Source organism: Ricinus communis, chromosome 6, assembly GCF_019578655.1.
Source record: "Ricinus communis isolate WT05 ecotype wild-type chromosome 6, ASM1957865v1, whole genome shotgun sequence".
Taxonomy (NCBI): Eukaryota; Viridiplantae; Streptophyta; class Magnoliopsida; order Malpighiales; family Euphorbiaceae; genus Ricinus; species Ricinus communis.
In genome coordinates this window covers 13,512,187-13,529,178 of record NC_063261.1, presented here as the reverse complement: position 1 = coordinate 13,529,178, position 16,992 = coordinate 13,512,187, and the positions used below count along the sequence as shown (strand labels likewise).

Below are 16,992 nucleotides of genomic sequence, written 5' to 3'. Positions count from 1 at the left end.
AATAACTTTCATCATCGGATTTTTCATAATTCCCTCGATATCTAGATCCGAAAAATGGATGCTGATAATAATAATATTATGAGAAAGATTCTCTAGGGTTTAGATTGAAAATGTATGTACGAATTGGGGGATTTTTGTAATTTCAATTCTTTTTTTGATAAAATTGTAACTCTCCATTCTTACTCATTTGGTACTTAGCAAAAAAATCAATAATAACAAAGAGAAAAAATGTGCAAAGACAATCCTAAACTTTAGCGCGAGGAGCACATAAGCCCTTAATCTATTTTTTAGTGCAAGTAAATACATCTTTTACATTTAGCTGCATTATAAGACCTTCATTAACGATCTTTTCATCCCTGATTTAACACCACTTTTTCTCATTTGTAGAAAGTATCTGGAACCATTTTGAGGAAAAGTAATATATAATATTATTATGTGCAGTACATATCATTCCTAATGTACGATACAAATCACAAAATAAAACCACAACAAAGAATTTTCTTTTTAAAGGAAAAATGGAAAAATATATTACTACAAAGCCAAAGAGACAACATTACAAAACTAAACAATATAACTCAAATATATATGGATGAAGGTCATCATCAATAACAACATTATCAATATATGCAAACGAAGAAGAGAGGAAAAATGAAAGCCATCATCTATCTTGTTGCTATTTTTCATCATACTCACTTGTTACTTTTGCGCGATCATCATTTTCTTCAATTTAGGCCATTCAATTTCTATTACATACATAAATAAGAAGTTATCTTGATGCGAGAGCTAGTCTCAGGAGGAGTAGCATGTGCGGTTCCTAGTTCTTCTTCTTCTTTTTCTTCCAATCCTCTTAGTCTCATCGACTCGGGTCATTTCTCTTTTCAATTTTCAGTTATTATGTTTATTTTTTTTGCTTCTCTCAATTCAATTGCTTTATTTGTGTTTTTATATACCTTTAGACTTACATTTTTCTTCCTTTTAACTTGATATTTCATGGGTTTGCTTCATTTCTTGAAATTTTGGATTATATCGTGAATAAGACAGGCTAAAAGAACTTCAAACATCAACAACTATAAATTCTGAGAACCGTTTTTATCATATTATCCAGGACTCTTTAAGAGCACTTTCAAGCATTAAGTTTGAACAAAAATCATTTCCTCACCCTAGTAATCAAGTTTGATATATTACTTTTACTACATAAATAAGAGTAAAGAACAATAGTTAGTTGGGGTTACCACATCAGTTGAGGGAAATAGTGTTAAGCTAAAAGAGAAAGAATTGTTTAACAAGGATATATAGGGCTTATGTGCTCCTGGCTCCCAACATTAGGGATGTATTTGTACCTTTTTCTAATAAAATTGAAAGAAAAAAGTTAAAAGAAAAGGCGGGGATTAGAAACATTCTATTTGAGAAACAAGGGTTTATCTTTAGCTGTCTGTTTTGTCTTTCAGTTTCACTTCATTCTAAAGAGAATAAAGTGATAAAATCCATACTTTCAAGATACCCATTTGATATCAAGTCCAAAAAATTATTCTTTTTTGTAATTTTTAATTTCTGTTGTTACAGTACAATGGAATGGTGTAAAGGCATGGACGAAACTCGTCTTCTGATTGCACATAGTAATCTCTCATCTTTTTTCTTTGATTTTATTTTCTTTCTTTTTTCTTTTGTTGATAATAATCTTTCTTTGTTCATTTGTCAAGGTGCTAATGCTGATGGTGTAGGACGTTTGTTATCACTCCAACACCCAAAATCAGGTTGTCAAATACCTAAATGTTGATTTTTTCATCTGTGTTTCTAACAGAAGTTTCAGTTTAAAATGGATTTCTTGTATTCGTATGCCAGGAAAGACCACATGCTATCTCCTTAATAATAGGATGCTCCAAGAACTTCACTGGTTCAAGCAATCTTACACTTCTTGGTTTCTAGGAGATTATGTTTGCCAGGGTACAATTTTTTTTTTTTTACATCAACGTGTTTTAAGTGTACTGGTGACGTGTTTTGTTTCTGTTCTTACCAAAGAAGACGAGAAGTTAACCATTTACCTATTGTACAATGGAATTAAACCCATAAACAAAACTTGTTATGGATATGTGTAACTCGATGTTGCATTATGTTAATAATTGCTCTTTTTAGTTTATTGAATAACCAATTTTTTTATCGTCAAATGACGCTTGACCTCTATATCTAATTACACTGCTGCGAACATGAAATATCTCTGCCGTTTAAATTTCTGCAATCTTATAAAAATTGAGTTCACTTTATGCATCAAAGACCACCGATTTTAAAGAACTTATTATCTCATTGTTCAATAGTCTCATTGAATGAAAGAAGCAACAGGGGTCCTCACTCATAATTTTGTAGAAACAAAGGAATCAAATATTGAACATTTCAACATCATTGATTTACGATCTACATTCTTTCTTTGGGGATTTAAATTTTATGGGGAATTCTATGGTAACATTTTTTTTATCTACAAAGTAAACTCTACCTTGTAGGTGATCACCATTAGAGAGTTTTAGGCAATCTCATCCTATGGTGATAGGAAGAAACATATAGTTGTCCGTTTTTGTTTGTGTTGTTTGCTTATCGTATCCCTTTATTCCCTCTTTTCTCATACAGATGGGTGCCTGTATTCTGCCACTCCAGTTGATCCTGTCTTCATTTTGCTGCCTATTTTTGAGGAAGCTAGAATGAGGGTATGCTAGTCACTTCTGGTCCTTTAAACCAACTACAGTTAATTTTAATTCCTGGTGTATAGAATTTCTTTCATCATAGAAGCTTGCCAATTGCAAACCTGGAGTGATATATCAACCTTGTAACTAGATCTATTTGGCTTCTCTGTTTTTCCATTGTTCTTTTATGGAAGATCTATGTGTAGATTTACATGCATCTTTGCTAGTTAGTTACACTATCGTCTTATTGTTTTCCTTTCAGTGTTAAGTAAAACATTCATTTGCTCTTATATGCAGAAGGGAGATGATCCTGGGAAGTTCAGACAGTTGGATGAGATACTCTTCATCAATGGCTATCCTGGATATCGTTATTTGATGCCCATTGCAGAGAACTGTATGCAAGTAGTTTGTGAAATCAAAGGTTATCTAGAGAAAAGCCCACACAATACACACACAGATTAGAATAAGCAAAAGAGAGAACAATGAGACATGAAGATTTTGTTTTGTGCCCATGTCCACAAAGTGCAACCAGAAATTTGACTGCAAAGGGGAAAGACACGGGATTTTTATTTATAAAGTGTGAGGACTTTTCCTTTCGTAATAGGGTTAGGAGAAAATTCAAGAACACATAAAGTACTTACATGCTGTAACTAGAAAGCCTCTATGCCAATAAAACCTTTTTGCCTGTCCTTTCTAACCACACCTGCTTTTAGTGAGCAGTAGTTCCTTTAAATAGGACCCACAATCTTAACAAGGTTGTCCATTTGTCTATCACTGCAGTGCAAACCATAGCAACAAGGTTGAATTTATGATTGCTTTTTCATTTTATCCTATAAATATTAGGTGTTTATTTTCCTAATACAGTTTTCTTGTGTTGATCTAAGGACATCATATTGGATTTGAAACTGATTTCATGTCTGATCAAAGTTTGTAACTACTTAGGAAAGATGCATGCCTTAGTGGTTAGACTGAACTATTCTCATCTTTGCAAGAGTTTAAGTGACTAGATAAATCTCCACACTTCACAATATTTAGGCCTAAAGCAATGCATGGCAAATTTGGTGCAAGAATATTGTTTAGCAAACATATCAGAACTTCTTATATTGGTCTATTATAGTGTTTGTGCATTTATGCATGCCGTTTGATGACACCATGCTCTTTCTATCTATTTCTGCTTCTGTATGCAGAGATTGGCTCGTCAAAGTTTTTCCGCCTTAACGATTCAAAGGTTTTTGCTTGGTTGCTCTGCAAGGTCTGTCCTTCTCTGCCTAGACTAATTTGCTGCAAAGAATCTTAATAAAATGCTCTAGTTATGTAAAAGTTCTTTTGGTCTGAAAAACTTTCAGATTTATATTGTGTTCATGTGGTAGAGCAAGCCTTGTTGGCTTAGAAAGGATGACTATTGCTTCAGTATTTTCTTGAATATATCATCATCTGTCATCTTATCATAGATATCTGACTACCTGTTTTAATTTTACTTCCCCTATTGAAGTCTTTTGCTATTGTTGTTGTGTCTCAGTTACTGTAATTAATTTCCAGCATTTATTTGTTCCTGTGTAAAGCGCAATGCACAAAAATTGTTTAAGGTCAAGAGTTCTAATGGCCTTTGATGTCTTCAAGCCTCTGTAAATGCAGGTCTCTCAATTAAAACAGGCGGTATCCTCGTTGGACAAAAATTATGCTGCTCAAGATGAGAAGAATACATGTATGTTAAAATCATATCCCTCTACTTTCATTTTTTCTTACATCAGAAGTCATGATGCATAAGACTATAATCAGCTTGAAGTTAATAAAGTTTAAAAATAAAGGCGGATTGCTTGAAGCAGAAAATACTCTTGATGACGGCATCCTTTCCTTATCAAAATGCCTGCCTGCACTGAAAATATGGAACTGCAGGACTAGGTGGCAATTGCACCAGTTTTTTCATTATTGACCTGCAGTATGGATAAAATCTGGATCCATTACAGCTACTTGGGCATCTAGTTTAATACAATAAGCAAGTGAATTATGCTAAATCTTCTGCCTTTATTAAGACATTCCTTAAGCCTCACAATTCAGCTGTAATGCGTGTTGCTCGGTTAATAATGTTAGTATTCTCCAATCTATCACTTCATCCTCATTCTGTGACAAAAACAAGTAACTTTGGCAGATCACTGGGCTAAGAAGAGTGGAGCGTATTTCCATTGTGAAGGAACATAAAAATTTGGTCTAGCAAGATAGGATAAATTGGATCTAATCCAATGAGCAAGGAATATTGCAAGCATGAATCTACATATAGGCTGTCCTGTTTGTTGCCAGTAGTTGGAAAAGGCAGCATGGTGAGATCTGGGGAATCATGTGGGTTTAAAATCTCAAACAACTCCTTTAACATCTAGTCAATAATGTCTAATTGTGGTCCTCTTCATCTTCATCAACGTGTTTACTGAAACATGTATTTGGAGGAATAAAAGTGGATTTCATGTGGCCTATGTTTTCAAGGCAAGGATGTATCTTTTATACATAGTGTACGGTCACTGAAACGAAAAGGTTATTGACTCTCAAAGTAGGCCAATTTATAATGGGCTGTAGGACGCAATATTCTTCCTCTGTTAGGTATGGTTGATGATTAAAAATTGTTGTCAAAGGTACTATTTTTATTTGGGATCATGTTTTGATTGCCTATGGTACTTGCAAGGTTTTGGCATATTTTGGGAAGGAGATAAAAGTGCACCCATTAAAGTTAGAAGAGTGCATACTTTTGATATCCTATTTGTTGAGTGCTTTTTTTATCCATTTTTATTAATCAATGGGCTTAGAGCATGGTATTCTTGTGAATAAATATTTTTTCTGCACTATTAGATCAATATTAAACAAATGAGAAGCAGCAGAATAGAGGAGCAACCTGAAGTTCAGAGGACATATACAGTAGAGGAACCCTTGTTATAGAAGCAAATAGAATAAAAATGAAAACTCTAATATCAAAACTATTGAAGATCAGGTCTCGAAAGAAAAAAAACCTGTGGACGATTCAAAGAAATCTTCATTTGCTAATTGTTTTTAATTTAGCTCTTTTACTTGTTCAGTAGCTGACTCTTCATTTGCTAATTGTTAATTTAGCTCTTTTACTTGTGCAGTAGCTGATGCTATCATGATATTAGGGGAGTACTTGAAGGATGAGCCCTGGTTGAAGCTTTTGTGTAATCATTTGAAGTATTGCCTTAACTTTTTATTTCTTTCATTTAAAGAATTAATTACTTAGTATGTTAATGACCTTAGGAAGGGTTGAAGGTTAAACTTCTTATGCTTGAATGGCTGGCTTTTGTTTGTCTAAAACTGAAGTTGATTGCAGATTGAATTTACTCGAGGCAACCAGAAAAGTACCAGATGCTGAAACTTCTTTAACTGAAAATAACCCAGCATCCTCTAATCTGATGCAGGTACGGATAAAAGAACTTAAGGTCCTTCACTTTTCTAAAATTACTTTATAGTTAAGCATAATTTCCCCTTTTCTTTTAGAATACCATGATTCACGCCAAGTTGGTATTTTCACCTTCATTCGATGATGTTTTTACTTTTTTCTGTTTTTAGAATCATTTTTACAGAATGGTGGTTGGATGCTTGCTCATGAATTTTGTGCCATTAGCATGTCAGCTTGTATATCATCCTGCATCATTTATGCTGTTTTAGTTGTACTTTTAGCTATGGTCAACTTGAAAATGTAAAATACATGCAATTCTTGTATTCACAAAAGAGAGAAGATGACAGTTTGTCACTGGTAGGTAAAAATTGACCTGGTGTGGATAATGCGATGACCTTGGTAAATAGTCAGAATGGTTAGGAAAGAGATGCATATAGCTTTTACTAGTTGCTGCATTATTTTGAGTGTCAGCACATAATGCGGTTCTTGCTGACTATTGCTGATCGTTGATCTCTTATTTACCTTAATCAGGAAAAGGGTAAGAATGACGGTAAAACCAAGAGAACTGGCAAACAAGCTAAAAAAGCTAAAGTCGAGACAGAATCTTTAAACATCAGAGAAATGTTCAGCAGAGCTTCTAGGAGAAGATGAGCTCAGAAACAAGATGTTTGAAATTTAGTTTCTCATATCTACAGTGTTACATGGTGTCTAATTTGATATGGAATTTTGGATCATTATTATGTCTGTTTTATCAGCCAACATTCTAAGCTGGGCTGCAGCCTAATGTCTACTATCTTGAAACAAATTATTATGAGTGCCCTTCCCAACATTCCATAAATGATTCAATTGGATTACTTGCTAATTGTGAATAGGTTGAAAGGACTGCATTTTTTGGCTTTGCATTACTTTAGTAGCTTGTGATCTTCTGATTGCTCTAACTTGAGTTCTCTTCCCAGTGGGATTCACTTGTGTTGATGCTGCAAGAACTGACATTAGCAACTATTCCCACCTATCTAGCAGCAGATACTATAGAGTGGGGAGGGCCGGCAAAAGATTGCTCACGTCCCTCGTATCTAAGATCACTTGTGTTGATGCTGCAAGAACTGACATTAGCAACTATTCCCATCTATCTAGCAGCAGATACTATAGAGTGGGGAGGGCTGACAAAAGATTGCTCACGTCCCTCGTATCTAAGTTGATTGGAGGAACATGAGATATTGAGATCACAACTTAATGATCATTCTGAAAGCTTCGACATTTATGAACGATTGCAATCCGTGACGCGGGCATTCAAGATAATGCAGAGTGCATTATCCAACCTGTGCAGCAACTGCATAATGAAATTACAGAGAAGACTTTGACCTACAAGTAGTTACTGTGCAAGAAAAAAATATGGAACTAGAAGACATCTACAAATGGCAAATCCCATGAGCCAACTGCTGCAACCAAGAAGATATTTAAGCAAGCTCTCAGTACAAAAATCAAATTCAGCAGAAAGATTTAAACAGATATGGCGAGGTCAAATTGGTTAAAAGTTAGTTTCTATTTGCAAAATGAGCTATAATCTCACTGATGATTAAATGAATTTTGCAGACTACTAGAGTTAGTTCATATCACATATTGTCTGTTGGTATGAGTTATATTTCTTTGTTTCAAGCTGTGATTTGAGTGAAGATAGGATGTGGATATATAGAAGGGGTTCATTTCTCTCTTTGCGCATGTGTTGATTGTAATAAGGAAAAAGGCATTGCTTATTTTTGCAGATAGATTCTAGTTGCTATGGAGTCTTATTGGAACATTGAAATGTGGCTTTTCTTGTTCAGTTTCAGAGGGTTTCAATGTCAAATGAATGTCTGTTATGCCCCTTGCTTCTTGGATTAGTATTCTACAGTCTTGTTCTTCTATTAACTTTCCCAGCTTCTACTATCTGAGCTCCAGCCTCTTAACCCTTGAGAGCACCAAATCAAGGAATTGAACGCAGAATCACAAGTGCATTTTGAAATCTGAAAAAATGAATTTTAGTTCAGTTTTACTTGGCCAATTCTCATAATTGGAAGAAAGCTCAAACCTGCTGCAACTTTAATTTACATACTATTTTACTTGTAAAGATTTGGTAGAGGTGACCAGTCAAAGCACAATCGACATATGCTTATGGCCTTTGACAAAGCACGGTGGACAGTGGCTTTTGATTTGATCTCTACCTTTAACCTTTTGTGAATTCCAACAAGAGGAGAGTTTTCTTCCATCACTTGGACGGCCTGACTCTGCTGCTTCGCTTTTGGCTTTAGGCTTTTGGCTTTTGAGAACTCCAACAACGAGGGATAATTACTGACACTGACTTTACTTAAATGGCGTAAATACCCCTAGACAACATTTTTTTCATAAAGACGTGAACTGCCATTGATGCATTCTATGACTTGACCATGAAACCCTCATTTTCTACCTCTGAAGTACTTTTCAGGACACAGTAAACCATTACCAAGTAGTTTACGCTTTGCCAGCAAGGGGCAGAAATGTGCACCAAAGGAAGCAGTTTAGCATTTTCAATATGCCTTTTTCTTTTTTGGACATTGTCGCCTAGTTAGCTTACTCCCACAGAAGCTTAGTGTTTATAGGGGAAGGAGGTTTAACATTACCATAACCAACTTACCTACCCAGTTAGGATTTGAACCTGGGATGTTTAGGGCAATACTCTTTGCCACTAGGGCAAGGGATCATTTGCATGTGCCATTTGCTTGATTAAGTAAGCAATTTAGATCAAATGGATATACCCAACAGAGCAGTTTATCTTTTCAGGCAATAGAAACTTCACCTATCATATCTCTTTCAAATTGCTTCCACTAACTGGGAGCTACTTATAAAATACAAAGATTTTGCAGTCTGCCTGTACAAATTCAAGTTAGCAGTAAAAGGGAAAAAAAATCTAGATTAAAAGATGCACCTAATATCTAAATGCTAAAGCAGATGCCGCCATAATGCTGCGTTACATTACGACATATAATATAATTCTTTTGGTTGTAGAGTAAATTTTTACCTGTGATCCATGACATCTCTAAAGCAAAACATGAAAGTTAGGGAATCACATGGCAAGATTTCGTTTAGTAGCTTCCATTTTCAACAACAAATCCTTAATATCAGCTTCCATTCTCATCTTCATGCTGAAGTATTCTCGATGAGCCCTTTCCAGAGCTTGAAATTCTTCAAATTTTTGTTTCCGCATTTCCTCAGCCTCAACCAACCGCAATTTTGCGAGTCTACTGGTATACTCTTCTTCAATTTTCTCATTCTTTGCAATTGCAATTCGCTTCAGGCCCTCAGCTTCCCTTCGTGCATCATCAGAGCGTGCTTGAAACATTTTAGCTTCTGCGTGTTTAATTCTCACAATGCTCTCCAGTTCATCAAAAATTGGTTCTTTCTGGGCACTTCTCTCCAATTCAGCTATGGGACGTTTATCATGCAAGTCAGTATTAAAGCTAGGAAGGAGGCTAGATGATCTTTCCAGCTGAGGAGCTTTTTCGGTATAAACAGATTTGAGCCAAGAGGAATCCAAGCTAGGCCCAGCCATCCCTGCATTGCTTCCATTTCCTTGCTCCTTCCCAGAGGACAAACAAGTATTGCTATACTTGGAAGAATCACTTTCTGCAATCACAGAGGATAAAGTAGGAGAAGACGCATATTATAATAGGGAAAAGATAAACCAATAATAATTCAAGAGAATATCAGACATTATATTGGCGATTGGCATCCCAAAATTCCAAGTAATAAGTGTCCCAATTGTAATTTATTCATTAAGCTCACCCCTACCACTAGCGACCATTTGTCTTCACTAACATACAAATTTGCGATATTGAATTAAAACGTTTATTGATCTTATCATAATCAGAACTCCTCCACTTACAATCACCATTAATTTTTAATATATAGTACCAAAAGACACCTGAACTAATATGTTAAAAGAAACAAATCTGTAATAAATCAAATGCTTAAATTAAAAGAATTGATCATATGGCTATTTTATTATATTTTTTTAATACATCCATTTCTAAGTTTTAAGATGTCCGAAGAAAAGCAGTTAATGGCCAATAACCAGTTATTATGACCTACCAAAACAGCCTTGTAAGGCAGACTATCGATAAAACATTCAGCATGTCTTCAAGACTTGGACCATTGCACCAAGCAACGGCCCCTATATCAAATATTTGATGACAGTTTATACATCATAAACAGCTGGAAACCTAAATCAAGCCACGATTACCGCAGCAAGTCTTTTTGAAATAACTCTGATGAGAAGAAAAAAGGAGGCATTAAGAGACCAGACCCTCCTGGCCCCACCTTAGACACTCTAAGATCCTTTCTCAAATTTTTATTTGTTCGAGTATGAAAATAATTTCGAAACATGCCATTCTATGAGATGGGTTCTATAATATATGAAATGACTTGAAGACAATTTCGAAATTTGTAGCTTGGGGAAAAAAAATGGCCATGCCCAAAAATCCAGACACCTATCCAATCTTCATGAAGGATATTTGAATTCCTCGATAGTTCAGCATTCAAGAAAACAATTTTAGTAATAATTTTTAGCATTAATAGAACTTGTTCAAATAACTTGAACTTCTATCACAGGTATCACCTGTATAAAGAAGAAATAGACATAGTTCTATTGTCTATAAGATGCTTCATACATGCAAAAAAAGCTCATAAGAAACAATCAACCATTCACATCATGGAGGAATAGCAATTAAATTCAGCAAGCAATCCACCATAATACAGGCACTCCTAAATGAAAAGAAAAATTATTATAGAAAAGCATACTAGAAAACAGATTTTCATTTGTTTCAATAATAAAAAGAAAAAGAATGATAGACCCCATTTGGGGGAGAGATAGAGATGATATTCCCTTTTTTTTTTAGAATATAGATAGAAATTATATTAAATTCATCAAAGCATGACCTACAAACAGAAAAAGAAAGAATAACAAGTACTTACCAGTCAAGAAGCTCATGATATTACTATAAATCTCTGGAAGATTAGACTTATTTGCTAATTTTTCCAGCATCCGGGCAGCGATTTCATGCAGCCGCCTTCCTCTCACATCTTTGCTACCACTAAAAATTCTCTTCACATATTCAAGTTCTTTGCAAAACGTTTCTGCTGACCATGTCTTTGCAAAGTTTTGAAAAACCTCCTTGACAAACCCAAACATCTCAGAGGGATGAGCACATGCAACACAATGAAACTGCATCTCAGTACTTCCCTGTGCCCCAGTTGCACTCCTGCCGTTTCTAATGTAGGACTCCCTCAATGCACAATCCGCATGGCACCAATGAAGACAGACATCACATCCAACCCAGCTACAAGTTTGATATGCCATATCAAACTTTGAGCACACAAGACACATACATGCACTACAAAAACCATTCCTCTTTGCACAAACCTTGCAATCACATTCATCGACAGGCACAGGACTGCGACAGGCAAGATTTCTGCATCTTAGGTTCAGAAAAACCTCTGCCAAATCAGAAGATGAAATATTACTGTCTACTTGAAGATATTCCCTTAGACCAGTTTTTAAAGCAACCAAGATTTCCAATTGAAACCGATGGGATTTCAACAGCATATCCAAAGTCAAGTCAGTCCTGTTTTGCAGAGCACTCTGAAACGCATATAGTTGTCCTTGCTTATCAGCATTCAACATCATTTCACGAATACTCTCCTTCACTAATGCTGCAGATTGTCCTGTCATTTCATGAAACTTCCTAGCCATTACATGAATAGGATCAGAAACTATTCTGCTGATTATAGTTTCAACAAAATCAGCCCCACCTATCAGAAACTGTTCTTGCTCCTTTTGGCTATTACTTCTATAGAGGCTACCACCATGTTTTTCTCTCATGGAACGCTTCTTCTCAAGGCTATAATTTGAACCAATGTCATGAGATCCAACACTTTGAGAAGGAGATCTGGTTTCATCAGGATTCCTTGCCTGTCCTGACAACTGTTTATGAAAACTCAGCTGCCTTTCTAGTCCACTGGGCATTTTAGAGCTTCCTTGCAATGCTTGACCATTCGGCATACCTTGTAATGCTTGTGACTGATGAACAGAGCCATTTCCATTCATCAAAACCTTCTGATACAATGGAACATCTTTATGCTTGGAATCATTTTGAGATTGGCCCTGCCAAATTCCTTGATCGATTCCCTGAAATATGGGCCGGCTGTGAACAGACTGCTCAAAGTTGTCCATATCCAACGAATTCTGTGTTAAAGAACAACTTGGATTGTGAAAAAATGACTGAGAACCTGAAAAAGACATTGATGCAGTAAATCCATCAGAATTTGTACGCAATGTGCTAAAAGACTGAACGCTTCTCCCATGACTAGGGGAACCAGGAGCCAGAGAGGCATCTTTAGCAGCAGTACCAAATGGTAAAAGAACATTTGGTAAGCTAAGAGAAAGATCGAGTGGCTCCAACACCAGCTTTTCATCTTTTGGCTTAGAAAGGCCTGATTGTGCTGCTTTCTCTACTCTTCTAACAGGAGAGCTAGTGAACAACTCAAATCCCCTAGTACTTGGCCCTTCCATATCATCTTCCTCATCCCTGCAAGTTGCAACATCTCTGCATTCTCTTTCAAGCCATGCACCACATTCTGCAGAAGCATTAGCATGGGTTGGCGAGACAGCCACACTTTTTCCTTTATCCTTCAAATTTTGGCCCAAACTCTCTGCAACTAGACCAGCATCCATTTCATCCCCTCTATTCTCCTCTTTGACCTCCTTGTTCGACTTCGGCACATCAACATCCTCCACCTTAACCTCAAGATCAATACCCTTCTCTGGCCTACTTTCCTCTTCCACACATGTCAGTTTCTCAACCACCATTTCCTGACGTTCCTCCTCCTTGCATGCACTCTGTCCATTTAAACTTTGACCCTCCTCACTCCCTCCATCACAATCCACATTCCCAACTTCATCTTCACTAACACTAGCATTATCATTCAAATTCTCATCACAATTTGGCATCCTATCAACTTCTTGGACAACATCTTTCCCCTCCAAAACACTTGCTTTATCAGATCCCTTTGCTGCTTCATTTATTTGACCTTTAACTTCAGTTTCACTGTCAGCCTCACTCTGATTAGCATTGGACGCAGCATTCTCTTGCCCTTCTTTCTCATTATCAGTTTTATCTTCCTTGGCAACTTGAGGAACCAATTCAGGCTCTGGTTCAAGCTCCCCTTCTTCCATCTCACTGCTACTCCCACTAGCCACAACACTCTTCACCTCATTTTCACTAGCAACACTCTTGGCCTCCACTTCACTCTTCTTCGCCACCTCCACACTCTTCGACTGCTCACTTCCTGAATCTTTAGACCAAGTGGGGGATGACCTCGACTTCGAATTCGATGACTTCCCCTTCCCCTCATCCTTCACAGAACCTCTTACCACTCTAGTTTGCTCACTCCCTGAATCCCTAGACCAAGTTGGCGACTTCACATCCCTCAATCCTTTTGGAGAAGACCTATTAACAGCATTCACATTCAATCTCTCCTCATTTCCACCTCTACCACCTCTATTACTCTCTTCAAATTCCTTACCCACGGTACTACCAAATCTCCTCCATGAGGAAACACTACCTTCTCTTCTGGACCTGTCCCTTTCCGACCTAAACCCTTTTGGAAACTCCCTTCGTGACCCAGAAAAACTCTCAGCTCGATGAGCAATTCTATCACTACCACCACCACCACCACCACTTCCACTATACCCTCCTTCTCTACTGCCGTACCTATCAAATCCTAACCCTGCACCTTTTCTTCGATCAAATCCGTCAAAATCATGATCTGGCCGCTTCCTAACCATCCTCGAGCTCTCCCTACTATCATCATCTACAGACCGATCTCGATCATACCTGCTGGAAGAAGATGATGTAGACATCAATCCCTTCCGTACACTATCAGATTTATAATAGAAGCTTCGAGACGATGATCGATTCAGACTCGAGCTGGAATCTTTTGTAGAGCTTTTGTCATTATTATAACAATCAAGATCATCACTTGATCTCAGCCTCTTCATTTCTAAATCAAAATTCCGCTAATCCCAACTAAAGCTTACAACAACAACAAAAATAACTACAAGAATAAAAACAGCTAAATCTTGAAAATCAAGATTGAGACATGAAACCCTAAATTTCTAGTTTCCTGAAATAAAAACTGCATCGTTTAATAATAGTTTTTTTAAAAAAAGGTATATGGTTCTAATATAATAACACCTAAGCTCTAAATTAGGGCAAAGAAACAAGATTTCAACAACAGCAGCAACAATAATGAAAAGAAAATTAGGGTTTTTCAAAATTTACAAATTGAAAAAAAAAAAAGGGTTCTTTAGAAAGAAGCAGCAGTGAGAGAAAACCGAGATTAGTACAACAGAAGAACACAAAACTGAAAAAAAAAAAAAAAAAAAGCCTAAAATATTATGGAGACCCGGAGCTCTTGTCTAATTTTTATTCTGGGTTCATAGAGTTCGCCCGAAAGGGTAAAAACAAATACGGAAATGACATAAGCAGAGACTTAACGGAGGCCCCCGTAAAGAGGAAGCTTAAGGCGGAAAGGCGAGGAAGAGAGAAGAGGGTAGGTAAGAAGAAGCCAAGAAGGAGAAAGAGAGGAGTGAGGTCATAATAGGGAAAATGGTAAAGTATGGTTTTTGTTTGAACAGTTGAATGCTGATGTCGATGCGGGCGTGGAGAAGATTGTCTTTTCATTTTTATTATGGCAGTCAACGTAGTTTTAACTACTTAGTATTTATTATTATTATTTATTAATTTAATTTTGTAAGGGAAGAGAGAGAAGTAAATTAATCTCTTTAGAAAAAAGAAAAAAGAAAGAAAGAGTTTGGATTGGAATGTTGGATACGCAAAGTGGCTTTGTATGCTAAGAATAAAGAAAGGGGTTTTTGATTTTGCATTGCATGTGATTTTTGGGTCTTTTTAATTGGTTTGTTTAGATCTTAGAGGAGAGTGGGAAAATGAAAATTTGCTATGGAGTTTTGAGTAGAATCCATTATTTGACTTTGTGGGTTGGAATGCGATGGTGTTCTAGGACCTCTCAACAATTTTTTCCATATATATATATATTTTTATTTAATATATTTATATATATTACATAAAAATATTTAAATGTTATAAAAATAAAATTTAAATATATATATTAAATAAAATTAAAAATTAAAATATATTTTGATAGTAAAAATTAAATTCTATATCTATTATTAAATTAAAATTAAAAATATATATTTAAGACCTAACTCAAGTGGAATAATTGATTTTATATTTTAATTTTAATTTTTTATTTATAGACTCAATGGATAGTGAGATTTGAACTCAAGACCTCCACCTTTCAATTTCTTTTATCAATCATAGTAACAGTCATACAACAGTTTGCGAATAATGATTAATATCTATATAATTATAAAAAATAAATTTTTTTGATATTTATTTTTATTTTGAAATATAATTATATGTACTTAAACTAAAGAAACCAAAAAATCAGCCGGAAATCGTAAAATCAAATCGATAAAATAGATCGACCGAACTAACAATTTCAGTCTTATTTTCTATTTTAGAGTTTTTATTTTTAATTTTAATTTCGACTTGTATATTAATAAATTGACGATTTGACTCCTTTCGAATATATATGTAAAATTTATATTTGTTATATATTCATATTTATATTGTATGTATGTGTAATTATTATATTTACTTAATGATGTGTAATGTTTATATTTACTATATATTATTATGCATCGGTAGGGGAGCGTTCCACCTTAGAGGGAAGCACCCCCCCTGGTTATGTATGGATGATGAGATTCCATTGATACAGAGCCAATTCCAATAGACTTATTGGAGGGTCCCATTGGCAAGCATCCAGTAGGAATTGAACCTACGAATTCGCCAATTATGAGTTTGGCACTTTAACCATTCAACCATGGATGCTTAGCGGGGATCCTCGTATATGGTGAATAACCAAATTCCAATTGAAATGAAATCTTTAGGATAAATCAATGCAATTTAGGAGGAATCAATGAAAGGACATCAATTCAAATCCTGGATTTTCGAATTGAGAGAGATCAAGAATTCTCACTATTTCTTAGATTCATGGATTCAATTCAATTCCGTGGGATCTTTCATTCACATTTTTTTTTCCATCAAGAACGTTTTATAAAACTCTTGGACTCCCGAATTTGGAGTATCTTACTTTCACGCAATTCGAGAATCATTCTCTTGAAGCTCATACTTTTCATTATAAATGATCCACTTGCCCCGAAATGACCTGGCCCAATAGGCAAATCCCAATTCATTAGGCTTGAATCCAATTTTCATTTCATCCGGAAAAGCCATCTTGATCATAATATATAATTCAATTAAGATATTGTATAAAAATATGATTTCCTCTATTCTTTTTTGCTAGAATCCTAAAAGTAAGAGTAAGAGTTGCCTTTCGACATTAATTGGAATCAACATAAATCAAATAGATGAAGAAATAGAATTGGGACGTTATGGACATTCCATATAGATAATTGATATCTAGACATATGAATATGAGATGATATTATAGATATAGATTAATTTATATCTAGATTAAGCCTATATCTTTATATAGTACAACTGTATACACTAGAATAAAAAAAAACGGATAGTATGATATAAATGTAAAAAATGAAATGAAATGTAAATGTAAATGATGGATTAATTATTTTATATTCATTTTAGAATTATTTAATTTTAGAATGAAATATTCTAATTTTTATAATTTATTATTAGATTATTAGAATTTTTAATTTTTTTATTACAATTTACAATTACTTTTTCTAACATTATTCTAATTTCTTATTAATTTATATTCTAATACAAATGGTATTTCGAATTTGGA

At 35.2% G+C, this 16,992-nt stretch overlaps 2 protein-coding genes across 2 annotated transcripts; one reads left to right on the top strand and one right to left on the bottom strand.

Moving 5' to 3' along the window:
• Nucleotides 1-1,425: 1,425 nt before the first annotated feature.
• Nucleotides 1,426-6,931, top strand: LOC8259306 (ribonuclease H2 subunit B). Its single transcript, XM_015718410.3, has 10 exons — nt 1,426-1,616; nt 1,701-1,754; nt 1,843-1,944; nt 2,620-2,696; nt 2,970-3,093; nt 3,860-3,924; nt 4,308-4,377; nt 5,786-5,861; nt 6,001-6,088; nt 6,601-6,931. The coding sequence occupies exons 1-10, from the start codon at nt 1,568-1,570 to the stop codon at nt 6,718-6,720; spliced, it is 825 nt and encodes a 274-aa protein (XP_015573896.1). The 5' UTR covers nt 1,426-1,567; the 3' UTR covers nt 6,721-6,931.
• Nucleotides 6,932-8,852: 1,921 nt separating this feature from the next.
• Nucleotides 8,853-14,790, bottom strand: LOC8259307 (protein OBERON 4). The gene is made up of 2 exons (XM_048376143.1): nt 11,056-14,790; nt 8,853-9,708 (listed from the first exon to the last, which is right to left on the bottom strand). The coding sequence occupies exons 1-2, from the start codon at nt 14,138-14,140 to the stop codon at nt 9,149-9,151; spliced, it is 3,645 nt and encodes a 1,214-aa protein (XP_048232100.1). The 5' UTR covers nt 14,141-14,790; the 3' UTR covers nt 8,853-9,148.
• Between the last annotated feature and the right edge of the window lie 2,202 nt (nt 14,791-16,992).